Source organism: Anthonomus grandis, chromosome 3 (assembly GCF_022605725.1).
Source record: "Anthonomus grandis grandis chromosome 3, icAntGran1.3, whole genome shotgun sequence".
Lineage (NCBI taxonomy): Eukaryota > Metazoa > Arthropoda > Insecta > Coleoptera > Curculionidae > Anthonomus > Anthonomus grandis.
In genome coordinates this window covers 13,641,090-13,656,314 of record NC_065548.1, presented here as the reverse complement: position 1 = coordinate 13,656,314, position 15,225 = coordinate 13,641,090, and the positions used below count along the sequence as shown (strand labels likewise).

General features: G+C 28.4%; 1 protein-coding gene across 2 annotated transcripts in view; it reads left to right on the top strand.

Moving 5' to 3' along the window:
- The window catches only part of LOC126734575 (zwittermicin A synthase ZmaJ), a 29,543-nt gene extending 23,748 nt beyond the window's left edge, over positions 1-5,795 (top strand). For both annotated transcript variants that reach the window (XM_050438264.1, XM_050438265.1), the window contains 6 exons: positions 996-1,230; positions 1,303-1,515; positions 1,572-1,707; positions 1,757-2,020; positions 2,080-2,263; positions 5,374-5,795. In XM_050438264.1, the coding sequence (XP_050294221.1) occupies positions 996-1,230; positions 1,303-1,515; positions 1,572-1,707; positions 1,757-2,020; positions 2,080-2,263; positions 5,374-5,514 (1,173 nt within the window). In that variant the 3' untranslated portion in view covers positions 5,515-5,795. The remainder of the gene's footprint in view (positions 1-995; positions 1,231-1,302; positions 1,516-1,571; positions 1,708-1,756; positions 2,021-2,079; positions 2,264-5,373) is intronic.
- Positions 5,796-15,225: the final 9,430 nt, after the last annotated feature.

Sequence of the window (15,225 nt, the reverse complement as noted above, 5' to 3'; positions counted from 1 at the left end):
TATTAAGAAAAGCAATTTTTTTGAAAGTGAAAAAAAAGTTAAATAATACGTTTATAAAAATAAATGTAGAATGTTTGTTCTGGTGAATGTTTAGATAGTATCCAAAATGCCGGTGACCACAATTAAAATTTATATAATTTTTCTGAAAATGTTTTAAAAGCTCCATGTTATGAAAAATCTAATCTATTCTTTTACACTTTTTTTGGCTTTTCTATCGATTACTAGATTTATGACCTCGAATTGTTATATTTATGTTTAATAAGAAAATAGGACTTTTTTTATTTGACACGTTTTTACAAATTTTGAAATCCGTTCTGGTGGATTTTAAAAAAAATTCCTAAATTTCGGTGACCACAAGTTCTTGAATGAAAATTATAAATTGTAATTTTTTTCTTGGCTTTCATAGAAACTTAAACTTTTGTTTCTTTTCATTGTTATAGAATTCTTATTCTTTTTCATATTTTTTGGCTTTCTTGTAAAAATCAAATCAAATATATTACGTAATAAAATTTCAGTGCAATTTTCTTAAAAGTAATAAATACAATATTAATAAAAGAGCATTATAGGGGGAAAAAAAGTTTGTATCAACCCATATTTCTATTTAACTTACCCATCTTTAGGACTCACTCACACTTTTCTTCACTTAAACCCATTAAATAAATATATTATTTTTTGGAAATACTTAATGAAAATGTATCTTTTTTACAGTTTCCTGCTCATTTCTTTCCTCTGCTTTTGGTTCCTAAATGCCCTTATACCTTGTGTTTTTCTGTGGCCTTATCCTTTTTTTTTTTCTTGCATTTCTTCTTGTTACTACTCTTCTTTCTCTTATTGCTTTTTCTATTTGCGTTTTATTTTTTATTTCTTGTTTAATAGTAGATATTTTTGTTGATCTCTTGACTTATATTTACGGTATCATGGATCTTAAATTTAAAGCCTTTTTTAATGCCAATATTTGAAATTCTAACATACTTATAATAAACTATTTATTCCAGATCGAGAAGGCAGTGGTCTTATGCTACAAACCAGGTGAAATCAATCAAGCCCTACTAGCATTCGTCACAACCAAAGAACTAATGAGCGAACATCAAATTGAAACTCTGCTTGGAGACAAATTGACCAACTACATGATTCCACAAGTGGTTTTAGTAGAAAACATTCCACTGTTGGTAAATGGAAAAGTTGATAGACAAGAGCTGTTAAAAATGTATGAAAACACCAATAATAATGGTAAGTGATTAACTGATCACCAATAAGTTAAACATTTTGGCTTAACTATAACAAAAAATAAAATTTCCACAGATGATTCAGAATTGGAAACTGAAATAAGTTATGAGGGTGTACCTGCTCATCAACAAAAAGCTGCCCATGACCTTTTTGAAACTGTCGCAGCTGTACTGGGTCGTTCAGCAAGAAATGTGATATCAGTGAATACCAATTTTTATGAAATCGGTGGCAATTCCCTTAATTCTATTTTTACCATCTCAAGGTTAACTGAGAAGGGTTATCACATAAGTAAGTCGATACACGCTGTGCACATATTTTTTTAAAATTGGTTTGATGTGTCTTAGATATTGGAGACTTCATATCAGCTATTGACTTTGGAGAAATACTACAGAGGATGACTGAGGATACCATTATAACGAAACAACCCCCTAGTTTTACCGCTGAACTATTAAGATCTGAACATAAAAAAGTCGTTTCAGAGTAAGTTGGAGCAAATTTAAAGGTAATGGTTTTAAATGTTTGTTTTTAGTATGATTACTACAAGTTTTTACGAAAAAGCTGACCTAGAACGCTGGATAATCTCTGAAATATCAATAAAAGACTACGAGGATATCATCAATGCTATTTGGGAACCTCTAGTAGAAAAAGGCTTTAGTTTCATAGCTCGTAATGAAACTGGAAAAATCTGCGGAGTTTCATTAAATTTTGATGCGCATGACGAGCCAGAAGTGGAAATTACCAGTAAATTGACTGTAGTATTTGATTTTCTGGAAAGTATTGAAGGGCCTATAAGGTAAGAAATCTTGTTTTTTTTTCTGACTAAGTTTTTTAAATATCTTTATGATTTTTTAGAGATAATCAATTGCCAACGGGTAAAGGGAAAATAGTTCATTCGTTCATGATGGCTACACATTCGTCTTTGACTCCCAAGGAGAATGTGGCGGTGATGCAGTTTATGGAGAGTGAAATTTTAAAATTGGCGAGACAGAGAGGATTTATTGGTGTTATGACCACTAATACCAGTCCTTTAACTCAAGTAGGTATATTTTAAGTAAATTCAATGAAAGAGTTCATGTAGTATTTGGGATATGAAAAAGTTTTAATGAATACATTTATTTTTTATAATCATCTTAAAAATATTTTGCTTTACGTAATTTGGCTTCGTATATATGAAAAAAAAATTAAATTATTTGCTTAAATCTTAAGCCTGAAGATGGCCTAATATGGCTAAAAGCACGAATCACAAATATTTAATTTGAAAAATTATCCTAATTTTTAATGCATTTTAGCTCTCTATTACATAGGTACTAAATCATATTAAGATTGTATTTTTCTTTGGCACATTTGGTTATTTGGTAATTATGTATTTGGTTCATTACATACACAAATCATCATTTTATTATGGCTTCTCTTGACAGCAAAGTATGAGATGATTGATCATAAAAAAAAAAATATTAAATTTTGTTACTTTTTAAACTCTATCTTATTGAATTTCTTTTTAACTTCCTGGGACATCTTAAAATTGCCTTTTTTATGAAATATGCCAAAATTCGTTATTTTTTTGTGATTTTTTTCGAGATTTCAATAACAGCTGACTTTCCATAAAATTATCATTTCGTGAATATTATAATATAATAAAAAAATTATTTACATTCTCTAGTTTATTAATCACTAAATACAAACATCAATTAGTTCCAATTTTCCATAAAATATCATAAGAATAAGAAATGTATTATTTTTCAACTTCTATTCGTCTCTACCACATTTGATTTTTCTATTTGTCTATTTTTTGTTTTATACTCGCTTACGCTCTATCTATCTTCACCTACCCCCTTCAATATGTTTGTTCTTTTTTTCCCTTCATTGCATCCATATTCTTTCAGTTTCTCCTTGCCTCTTATACTCTTGTTTTCTTTTCCTCTATTTTTCCTTTATGTTTGATCTGTTAAATTTTTTTGTTTAAATATTTTATGTTCGAGAAAAAAAATTAAACACTACTTTTTTCTGTGCTACTATTTTTTTTCTTGACACTCTTATCCCTTTTATTTTTCTCTTGGCGTTATTGCCTTATTTCTCTTTGTTAATACTTTGTCTCTATTAGCCTCATACTTTTCTGGGTGCCGATCGTGTGTTTCGTTACTAAATCATCTTGAAAACATGAATAAACATAAAGAAATTTTAAGCATAATTCTAGAAAAATCAATTATCTGTAGAAGAAAATACCAAATACTTCTAAAACTCAGGGAAAAGAAGCTATAAATTCCTTTTTTTATAAAACTTAATTTCTTTGCTTTTCTGAATGTGTAGTTTTATGTTTTATTTTATGATTCCTTATTAACCATCTTCATTTTAATACTTTATTTAAGTGAGATTTTTCCAACAGGACTGGTTTACTCTAAATCTTTTCTTTTAAGTTTTCTTTATATGTAATTTTGATTATATTTTTATTTACTTTTTACCGAACATTGATATTTAAATATTTTATTTTTTTTTCATATTTTATATCCAAATCCTATAATAACCCACAAAACTTATATAATTTAGCTCATTATAAGGAATCTTTTTTTATTATCTGTTAGGATTTATGATTTTTTAAGTTTCATAATTTTAATTTATATTAATATTATTTTGGTTTAACTCCTTCATTACTCCTCTCCAACATTAAGCTTACTCCTTTCTCAATTTTTTACGCATTTAACATTTAAGAATAAAAATAAATTTAAGGCATTATGAATTTTACCTTTCAAAAAGAGGCTAAAAATTACATTGCCAAGAGTAATTTTACCTTAGAATTTTGTTTTTTCTTTCGCTTGGTGTTTAGATACATTTAAAAAAAAATATTTTTTTTCGGTATAAATTCATTTGTTCTTTATAGATACTATGCATGAAGGAAGGAATGTAATGAAGGTATTTTTTAAGTAGCTTAGCCGAATTTATATTACATTATATTCCTAGTTTTTAATTAATTGTATTTTAAAAGTTGGTAAGAGGTTTGAGATTATTATTGATACCTCAGACAACAGCCAATATCCGTGGAATATGTCACCTATATTTCATTAAACGAAATATATTGCAATATGCTTAGAATATCATAGAAATATGGTATATATCGTATATGCAAAAACAAATTTCCTGGCATATGTTTAACAGATATTTAGAGAATATTGAATTACCATTTCTGCTAGATATTCCAGTAACCAGCGATCTAAAATAAATGAAACTTTTTTGTTATTGTAAATAAGCAAATGCAAAATTTCTTTTGTATTTGGAGGGTAGTGTCTAAATTTATTCGAATATATATTTTATTTTTGCCCTCAATAAAACAGTTAAACATATTGGGATGGGGTGCTTAGGGATGACTCCCACTTGACACAAATATGGTGGTTCTAGTTTTTGCAACCCTTATTGTTGTGGCCGGTTCTTGAAATAATGGACTGTATTTTTAATATTTACACTATTTACATTTTATTTACAACTTCTTTAAAGGGAATTACAAAGTTTTATAGGGACGCTTATAAGGACGCGTCCTTGCCTTGAGGCTTAACCAATGTAACTCACCTGGTGACAGGTGACATATAGACTCACTGACATGATTGACACGATTTGTTGCAGTGTTGCCACATAACTGACTAAAAATGGCTTTACACATGCAAACTTATTTTGTTCATTCAGCACGTACCGTGCATTTTTGTTGGGCTAACAAAACTTTTCCCAACACTTATGACTGTTCTATACCGCATTTTTCCAACTCTAATATTGTGCAAAATTTTCAAATTAAAACTTTTCAAATTGGCACCCTGTATAATTATCAATTATTTTTCGATTTTTTTAATTAATTCTATGTAAATTTAATTTTTTTGCAAATATTCTAAGTTTGCAAATCTTTGTCAAAACTTTATGGTTTTTAATTAATTTTTAATATCTTATCTAAAATATTTAAATCCTTAATAAATAAATTCAGTTTTTTTTCTTAATACTAATAACTTTTATTTTCGATTTAATGTCTGAATTGGCCTGACGTTTTATGAATATCCTGCATCATACTTGGGTTTGCAGAAAATTAACTGCTTGCCTATTAGTAATATAGCAATATCCTTTAAGGGGTAATTTATTAATAAAGTAAAATACATGAATTGTGTTTTTCAGCAATTGGGCTCCGACGTCTACAAATACAAATGCCTTCTAGATTACCAAGTGAACCAATATATAGCACGTGATGGTACCAAACCCTTTGGTCTTGCCCCCGATGACCAAAGAGCCATTGTACACTACAAACCATTAAATTAATTTAATATTAATAATTTATTTAAAAAAAAGTGCAATAATTAGATTTAAGTACCCTTGTAAATGTGATAAAGAGTCTTTGAGAATTCCTAAATTAAATTATCACAAAATAACAGCACAAAGGTGTGGTGGTTACAAATAGTATTTATGTGTATATTTATTTATTTAAATATGTTTTGTAATATAGTAAGTAATGTTCTGATGCACAGAAAAGACAAAAATCAGTATTTATATATAGAATTTGTATCGATTTTGATGAAAATACATTTATCAGTATTCTATGATTAAGCCCTTTTATTTTTCCCATTTTATGCTTTCCTGCACAAGTTTATAGGTTTAAGGGAATGTTTACGAGCGTGTCCTATTATGGGATAGTAAAAAAAGTAGATTTGAAAGTTAGAAAATGAAGATATATATAGAGTTTGTGTTGGTATAAAGTCTCAGTTATTCAAGTAGAAAAACACTTTTTTTGATATATTTATGTCTGATATATTTCGTTTTTGTATTGCGGTCTTAATCTTTTAAAAATTCTGTTTTCTTAAGTGATTTATCCAATTACATACGAGCTTATCATTTTAGGAAAATAAATTTTCATATCACAGATTGGCAAAAAAATTAGGGTAATACATCCATATCTTTTTACAACTATTTTAATCTTCTGGAAACGATGTTTTTCTTAAGTAGTTTGTCCGATTAAATACCAAAATTATATATAGATTTATTAACATGATTTATAAATTCAAAGGGCGTAACAATATCAGTCTCTTTCCACTTAGCCTCAACTCTACTGATACTTAAATTGACTTCTAGGTTCTCTATTAGGATATTTATTGTTTAAAAATATTCAATTATTCTGGTTTCCTCACCACAGCCAAGCATAATTAATATTAAGATTCATTCTCAGTTAAATGCAGTGTAAATAATTTAAATTAACAATACAGTAAAAATTCTCAGATAATTTCAGCTGAAATACAATTCCTTAAGGTTTTAATTTGGTCCAAATGTTAACAATTATTTTTTAAGTTTTGGTCGAAATTTCTTTTTGTTTGGATTACTCGAATAAATAAAAAAATGGGAAATTTATATAACAAAGAAGGAGCTATCAAATATACCACATGAAAACTAAAACCGCTTTTGTGGACAAATTTGCGACAGCGTTCTTTGAAAACATTAATCCCAGTTTCTTTATTCCAGTTTGCAATTACTTCTCGTAATGAAGGTATTTCTTCTTCCTGACTTACATATTCTAAATAAATGTCTTAAATTCCTTTAATAAATTACTCTGGATTAAATACTCTTTACCTCGATCATCAATATTGACAGTTTGGGTCATATTTCTTAATTATATTAAAAATAGTTATAACATTATATAATATAAATGTAAAAATAATTCCATACGTCAAAAAATATGCTGTACCATTTCATATTTGAGGCCTAAGCCCGAAATACATAAAATGAGAAAACCGACTCTGACGTTTTTAAATATCTTCATATTTTAATGATATAAGTATTAAAAGTGTGCAATATCTTTAAGAAACAGACATGCAATTTTAAATAGTTTTATCAAGCATTTATTAAAATATAATAAATCTCAATTTCGTTTTGGAAAAAAATGTTAGGCCACTTTCATTTTTCTATTTTGAGAAGGTCTATGTTAGTAAGACGGGTTTAACCCATTAGTATTTAGTTAAAGAAACTTTAACTGACCTTAAATTTGGAAATTACGCAGTTACTAAGCCAAAAGCTTTTATTAACAATTTACTAGAAATGTAGATCTTGCATAAAATTTACACATTGCGGTTTACATAAATACTATGATGAATGGGTGATAGATATTAATTGGCTTAGTTCTATGAGGTCTGCTTTCGGGTGATATTTTCTTTTCTAGATGTCAAAACTACATCAGACTAATCTTCAGGGATGTAAATTTCTTTGTAGTATTTTTCTCTTCTTCAATAAGTTTAAAGGCCTCGTTACTTAGGACCCGAGTGACCTAGAATCGCCTAATAAGAAATTTGTGGTCAATTACTTCCACAAGGAAAGAAGTAGATGTAAGAACATAAAAAGGAAACATTATCACTCTTTTCATTGTTGCAGAATTTCTGATAAAGGACTTTAAAAATGACGTAACTTAGCCTTGTGCCACGCAGACATGTATGTTCTATGGAACTTAAATTATGTACAGCTAAACAATAGGTCAACACCTGGCGGTTATAGTAGCAGATACCTGTTGTACAAATAGGTATTAAAAGTGTCTTTATTATATCGAATCCTGTTGCTATTTACTGATCTTTGTGTCAGATTTCAAACTATTTCTGGCATTAAATTGGAAAATTTAGAGTTAAACTAAAATCATTCCGGTTCATAAAAAAATCATAAAAATCTTAGTGATATTTATCGGCCAGTTACATTAATTAACAACTTTTCTAAAGCTTTTGAGCGCGTCCTAAACGCCATGGCTTCATGAAGGGCAGATCCACTACTTCTAAACTTATTACAATCACGGAATTGATATCAAAATATATAAATAATAATTCTCCAGTTGATGTAGTCTGTACGACCATCTTGATTATTCCTTTTTACATCAAATCTAACTTGGGTTTTCATCTCGTTTAGCTACTCTTATCCTACTAAACGTCCTTAACATCGCAAATGCTTTAGACACAGCTTAAGTGAAATAATAATTATTTCAGGTGTACTGCATACTTCTACTTTTCAACTTATTTAATAATACCATTTTTAAGGACCTAGAAATAAACAGCTTATTATACTGCAATTACAAAATATTATACTGTAGAACTGTTACTATTGAGGACTACTTAAAAAAAACTGTGTTCCTCACCAGTACAAAATCCATAATGTGCCACTACCAAGACTGACTTACTTTAAAGACTTGGGGTCATTTTTGATCGCTCACTTTTATTAAATTTCAATATCGAAGATATCATAAAAAAATATAAAATGCTGAGTTTTGTTGTCAGGAACTCTCTATTCTCTAGCATTAAACTCCGAAGTCTAGTCGCCAGAAATTTGAATATATACAGCAAAAATTTCATAAATTCCTTTGCTTCAAATGCGAAAGAGTGTACCCAGAAATCGGCTTCTCATATGATCGTTTGCTTGAAAGATTGCTGGTAAAATCTTTACAGAAAAGAAGGGATTTAGCAGATCTACAATTCCTATATAAATTAATTAATGGTTCAACTGACTCGCCAGAGATCTTGCAACTTCTAAATTTACACACTCCTTGGCTGTCAGCTTGCAGTCCTTAAACTTTTTACCTTGTAATACCTATAGCAATATTACAAAATTTTCGACTCTACGTAGAAGCTGCAATACATACAACTCTATATAGGATTAATGCGATATATTTAACTGCAACCTAGCTGAAATTAAAATAATTGGCTTAGTTTAGATAATTTCAATAGCTTTCTTTTTGAATTATTAAATAATAATTTGTTATATCTATATTATTTATTTTATTTTGATAAGATGATTTCACTTTTATATGTATTTTTATCACTCTAATATTATAGTTTCTCTGTTGAGTAATATAAATAAAATAAATTATCATCTCTACTCTCATGAAGTTCACGCTTTCTCATTATTAAGCCGCCGCAACAATTCTGAATAATTTGTTTGTTGACTTCACCTGCATATCAAACTTATGACTTCTTTTATAGGAATCAGACAGGGCAGCATGGAATCGTAGATTAAACTCCTTGTAAGAAATAGTTCTCGAAATCTAATTAGAAACAGAAGAATGAATTTTCTCTGTGTATAAATTATACAGTTTTGATAAGATCTTCCCTTAGGATTCTTTTTTTTTGAATAGTGTGATTGGTACAATGGAAATCAATTATAAAAAATTCATTAATCTTATTCATAATCAATTATAACGAATTCATAACTTCTTTAACTCTGTTAATTTTTTCCTCCGAAGTTTTATTCCAAGGATATGTTTTCCACTCCTATCTACCAGTGAAGTACCTCCAATAGCTTAATTTTTTAGCGCTTGAGTAATACGACTGTCAAAGATTTGCTGAATACATTTTTAAAGAAAACTTTGCATATTTAATTTTATTTCAATTTTCTAGTGGTAACTAATATAAACATTTTTTGGTAACGAGATTTGAAACTTCTCTAAAAGAATAAATATTTGCAGTTTGAAAATCAAATGATGCTAAACTATAGAACTCCTTTATTATAGTTTTTTGATGTTCTTCAGTAATATTAATATGGATTTTATTGGACAATTGCAAAAAAAGGTAGAAAGTTTTAAAAGGTTGTGGCAGCAATATAATACCTTGCGTTTTAGCATATTTTTCTTCTACTGCGTTAAGTGTTTTATTGGAACAGAAATCTTCTTGGTCACTAGGTTACTATTTAGAACCAAATTCTGCAAGCAGGTAGAAGACCCTGTATCAGACATATAGATATATAAAAATAAAAGAAGTAGTTTTGACTCATTCGCAATTCGTCATCAAGCAATAGTCTTATTTAAAAATTCACTTATCAATGTTTTCTGCTATTTTCCACCACTAACACACCTTAATACGATACGGCACATTAAAACTTTGCACAGTATTTAGGTAAAGAAACTAGAACCTAAAAATGAACTTTGAGCTCCTTTTCTTAATTTTCTAAAAGAGAAATTTCTTTCTAGTTTTTTTGGCAAGCTTACAAGAAGTTGAAAATTTATATAAATAATAATATAATAATTTATATCCAAAAAATAAATCTTGTACAAACATTAATAAGAAACCTTAGGCGTAAAATAATATTTTTCTTGTTTACCGGGAAGAAAGTGACGCATTTCCTCCCTAAGTTAAAAGTAATTCACTATATATATTCTACACGATTTTTTTTCTTAATAACTGAACTGGCGATAATGTTTTTTTGTTTCCGTAAATCGCTTCCTTCTTGGGCGTTTGTTACACAACTGCGGAATTTCTCGGCCGGGATACCGAGAAGTAGTTTTACTGCTGCGACTGAAAAGTAAATAAAAACCAAAGACCAAAGAGTAAATAATTGTTTTCCTCGAGATCGATTCTGTTTTACAGAAATGGAGAGGCAAGATTTAAAAGGTTTACGACTTCTTTTTTTTTCAGTTTTAGATACGCTAAAAGGTTTCTTAGTTTCGAACGAAAATGTTGGCTTTTTGTTTTTTTTGGGGAGGAAACTAAATAGTTTTCATTGGATTACAAATATTAGTCACTAATTTAGTATCTTTACTAAAAGTGTATAGTTCTGGCATCCTAGCTTTAAAATTTATTCATTTTATGGTAACTATTCCTATATTATTGTTATTAACTTTCCATAATTTAAGGCAAATAATAAAGTAAATAAAGAATTTTAATTTCATTTTTGATGATTCTGTTCTTAATGCTGATTAAATCGGACTAAAGGAAGTTAATCAGAATGGTCTCTTAAAGTGATGTTTAAAATTTGAGCTTAAATGGCTGAGAAATAAACAATTAGTTATCATTAGCACCTCAAAAAGACAATGATTTACAAGAAAGAAAGCACAAAATTTTCACTCATTTTCACACTCATTCTCACACACTATGGTGATGTGTGTTTCCTCTTCTCACAGCTTCACGAGTAAAACTAAAGATATTATAAAGGAATAGAAAAGTCAGGCAACTTTCACAAAAGACAATTTACTTTCCATATATCATATAATTCATTTGTTGAAGAAAAATACAACGAATTATAATCAAAAACATATTTTTATCCATTTTATAATAGTGCATGTTTTCTCTCACTCTCACAGATTCACGAGTGAAATAAGAGATATTATGAAGGAGTAGAAAGATCAGCTAATTCCCCAAAAAGACAATTTACTTTTCATATATTATATACTTTATTTCTTGAAAAAAAAAGACAATGAACTACGATAAAAAACATATTTTCCACCCATTTTATCATAGTGTATGTTTTCTCTTACTCTCACAGATTCACGGCTGAAATAAGAAATGACTGAAAAAAAGACAATTTACTTCCGCTATATTATATGTTCTATTATATCTTATATTAATTCTCTAATTTATAACCTATTTTGTAATGCAAATTTATTCTTCAATTTTAATAACCTGCTAGAGAAAAAGTGATTTGAATTTAGAATAGGTCATTCAAGGACAAATAGCTTATATATCATTTATGTGAATAAGTCTCCTATTTTTGATATTTCTGTGTTCCTTCATAAACTAGATATTCTTTTATCTTCCTAGTTCCTATAACTTCCTATAACTTTATCTGTGATACTTTTAGGAGATTTTAATCTCTATTTTATAATGCAAAGTTAATTGCAACAATTAGTTTGGTTAATCTTTTAAAATATTTTAATTTACAAATTCATAGATCCTACACGCATTTTACAACTTTCATCCACTTTAATTGATTATGTTTGTTTAAGTGAATTCAACTCTGTTCAGTGTTTCGTGGTAAATGCGGCATTGTCTAAATAAGTCTGATCATAATGCGATTTTTTGCAATCTTAATGCAATTAAAGACTCATATATTTATGGTACAACTGTTTGATAGTCTTCCCAATTAGAACATTTAGGAGAATTACAAACCATGGTTCACCAAAGTATGACTCTTCCTTATAAAAGAAAATTTGCAAATATTATGATGATTTCAATCTTACTTTAATAAATACAAGTCATTATATAGAAAGCTCATAAGGGAAGCCAACATTTTATATTATCGAAATCGTTTTATAAATTTGATAAACAAATAAAAAGAAATTTGGTCTATTGTAAATGACATACGTTGAAATATTATCTATCTTCCAAAATTAATAAAACCGATTTAGCACCAAACTTAATCAATACATTTTTACTGCTTTATAGCTCAAGACCTTACAAAAGATATTATTCAAAATTCCAATCTTGTAGAAGTTTAAAAAGTAACACAAGGATTGATATTTTTTTTATTTACACCTACAGATCTCACTGAATTAAAAGTATATATGTCATGTATTAAAAATAAAAAATTTTTTGGAGATGATGGTCAAGCATTAAAAATTTCTCAAAAAATCACTTGATAGAGTTCTTGAGATCGTAGTATTTACCATAAATTACTCTTGGGAATCGAACATTTTGTCTGAAGCTGCCAAAGATCAAACCTCTTTATAAAGACAGTGACCTAGAAAATCCATCTAATTTTAGGTCAATTTTACTATTATTCCTTCTCTCTAAAATTATTGAAAAATTAGTAAAAAAAACAAATGTGTTCCTTCTTGGATAGTCACAAGATGTTGTGTATTCAACAATTTGGATTCCAACCAAACTGCAACACAAATGATGCCATTTTAAATTTATTGGAGAGCTTTAAGTATTTATAGAAGGGAGGCTGCTGCAGCACTTTTCTGTGATCTTTTAAAGGCATGTGTTTGTGTAAAACATGAAATTTTCTTCTAGAAACTTTCTCGTTAGCGGTTTAAGGGAGCAGCTTTGGAATGTCACTGAGTCTGATATCTTAATAAATACCCTTGTTCTGTTTATGTCCCTTGTTCTGTTTTAATTTTCTTAAACGACTTAGCCTCCTTGGACACCTCAGGTCATTTTACATTATTTGCTGGCGATACCGCAATCCTGTGACAGCAAAGATGATAGCTTGCAGGAGACAGTTCTATCAAATATCATGAAGGTGATATCTTAATGTAATGTAAATCTTGTACTTAAATATACCAAAACCAATATTGTAACCTTTGGATCACACCGGCCTTTTTATATTTTTTTTAATAATATTTCTATTGCGAATAGATTTACATCGAAGTTTTTAGATTTAACTATTAAGAGTGAGTTAAGTTTTGATCCACATGTTGTTGCACTTAAAAAAATAATTCTTCTGATTGCCCTGCTGTTGGAGTTACTCTTAGTGAACTGGGAAAGTCCATGGGAAAAATTGTGTATTATGCCCTTGTTGAATCTAGACTTTACAGCCAGTATATTTTTAATTTCATATTTTTAATGCAAAAACGTGCCTTTAGATATTTATGTGGTGCTAGTAGTATAAATTATTGTCGAGCTCTATTTAAACAAAAGCAAATGTTAACCCTGTATTGTTTTTTTATTATAGAAATAGATGAAAATTATTCACAAAAATCGTGACGAACTAAAATCTAGCAATATTATCCATACAACAAAACAAATATACAACTTAACTCTTCCATTTCCCCACTCGTCATCAATTTCAAGTTTAGGCACGGGTAGTTGATGTGATATGTTTTTCCGTGACTTAGTATTTATCGTTTTTTGCTATTTAAACTTCTTATAAATATATAAATGTTTGTTTGGTACAAAATATTCTATACTCAAATTTTATGAACGACTTTTCATATTTTCCAATTTTATTTTAATGAAATTTATTTTATTTTATATGTGTTTTTAATTAGTTAAGGCGGTTAGTGACTATTTATTGAACTATATATTTAATATGTTTTTATTGATAGTATTTTGCTTTATCAACGGGATTTATTTATTTTTGATAATAAAGCCTTTTTACACTTTAGTTTTGACTTTACTTCATTTCTTAAAAAAATAATGAAATATGACCAAAAAAACACGTTTTTCTTTACTTATTCCTCACTAAAGACAAAACCAACTAAAACGGCACATATTTGAAACAAAAACAAATCAAAAGCTATCACACCTGGATTTCACCTAATTTTAAGTTATTAAAGAAAATACGATCGTTTTAAAATAAACAGGAAAAAGCTCGTGTCTCGTTGAAAACCCATTTTCTATTCCGGTTGAAAATATGACCGAAGTGCTCGCAGGAATATAAAAATAGTTAATATTTGAAGTTCTTGCTGAAGTTTGAGACTTCTGCTATACAAATAGGAAAAGCCAGATATGTCACCTACGCAGATTTATACTGTATGAGGATTTAAGCTGTGAATATACTTGCCATGATATAATATCGTGACTTGACTAAAAAACACTAAAAACCTTGTTTGATTTCAGCATACGAAATTGTAGGGCAATCACCAATCACAAACTGTATGAATATAAAAAATATATATATTTTGGTAAAAGATAAATGATGTGTAGGATAATTTAATGGTTCCTAAATAATTCATACTCTTATAAAATAGTTTTCAAATAAAAACTAAAGTATCAGGTACAACTATATAATTTACTATATTATCGCTGTATATATAAAACAAGATCAACTTGGTTTTATATTGCTCAATCAATCAACCGGTATTTATCCAATCCCGATTTATACGAGAACTTAATCGACATGTCAGCTTAAGTAAACCAATAATATATTCGTTAGCTATAATTATGTTTTATGTATTCATTGGAAAATGACCGCAAGTGACTTCCTGTATGGGACTTTTTTGCATATAGATGTTTTTTTTTCCAATATTATAAGTAAATAAAATTAAATAAGAAGTAGAAGACGTAGAAGAAGATTCTGAAAAAGAACTAATTTTTATTTAGGAAGAATCAAGTGCAAAAGAAAAATTGATAAAACTAACAAGAATAGGATAAAAGCATTAGGAAAAAAAACAGTTGCTAGCATAAAGCACATGTAACAATAAGAAACTCATAAAAGAAGTACCTTATTTAACACAATCAAGATATAACACAAGTATAAATAAGAAATTAATTATTACCTAATGCATTACATTAAATGAAAGAAAGTCTCTGCATTTAACAACAAGAATCTCTGGTAAATGGTAGTAATGTATATCGC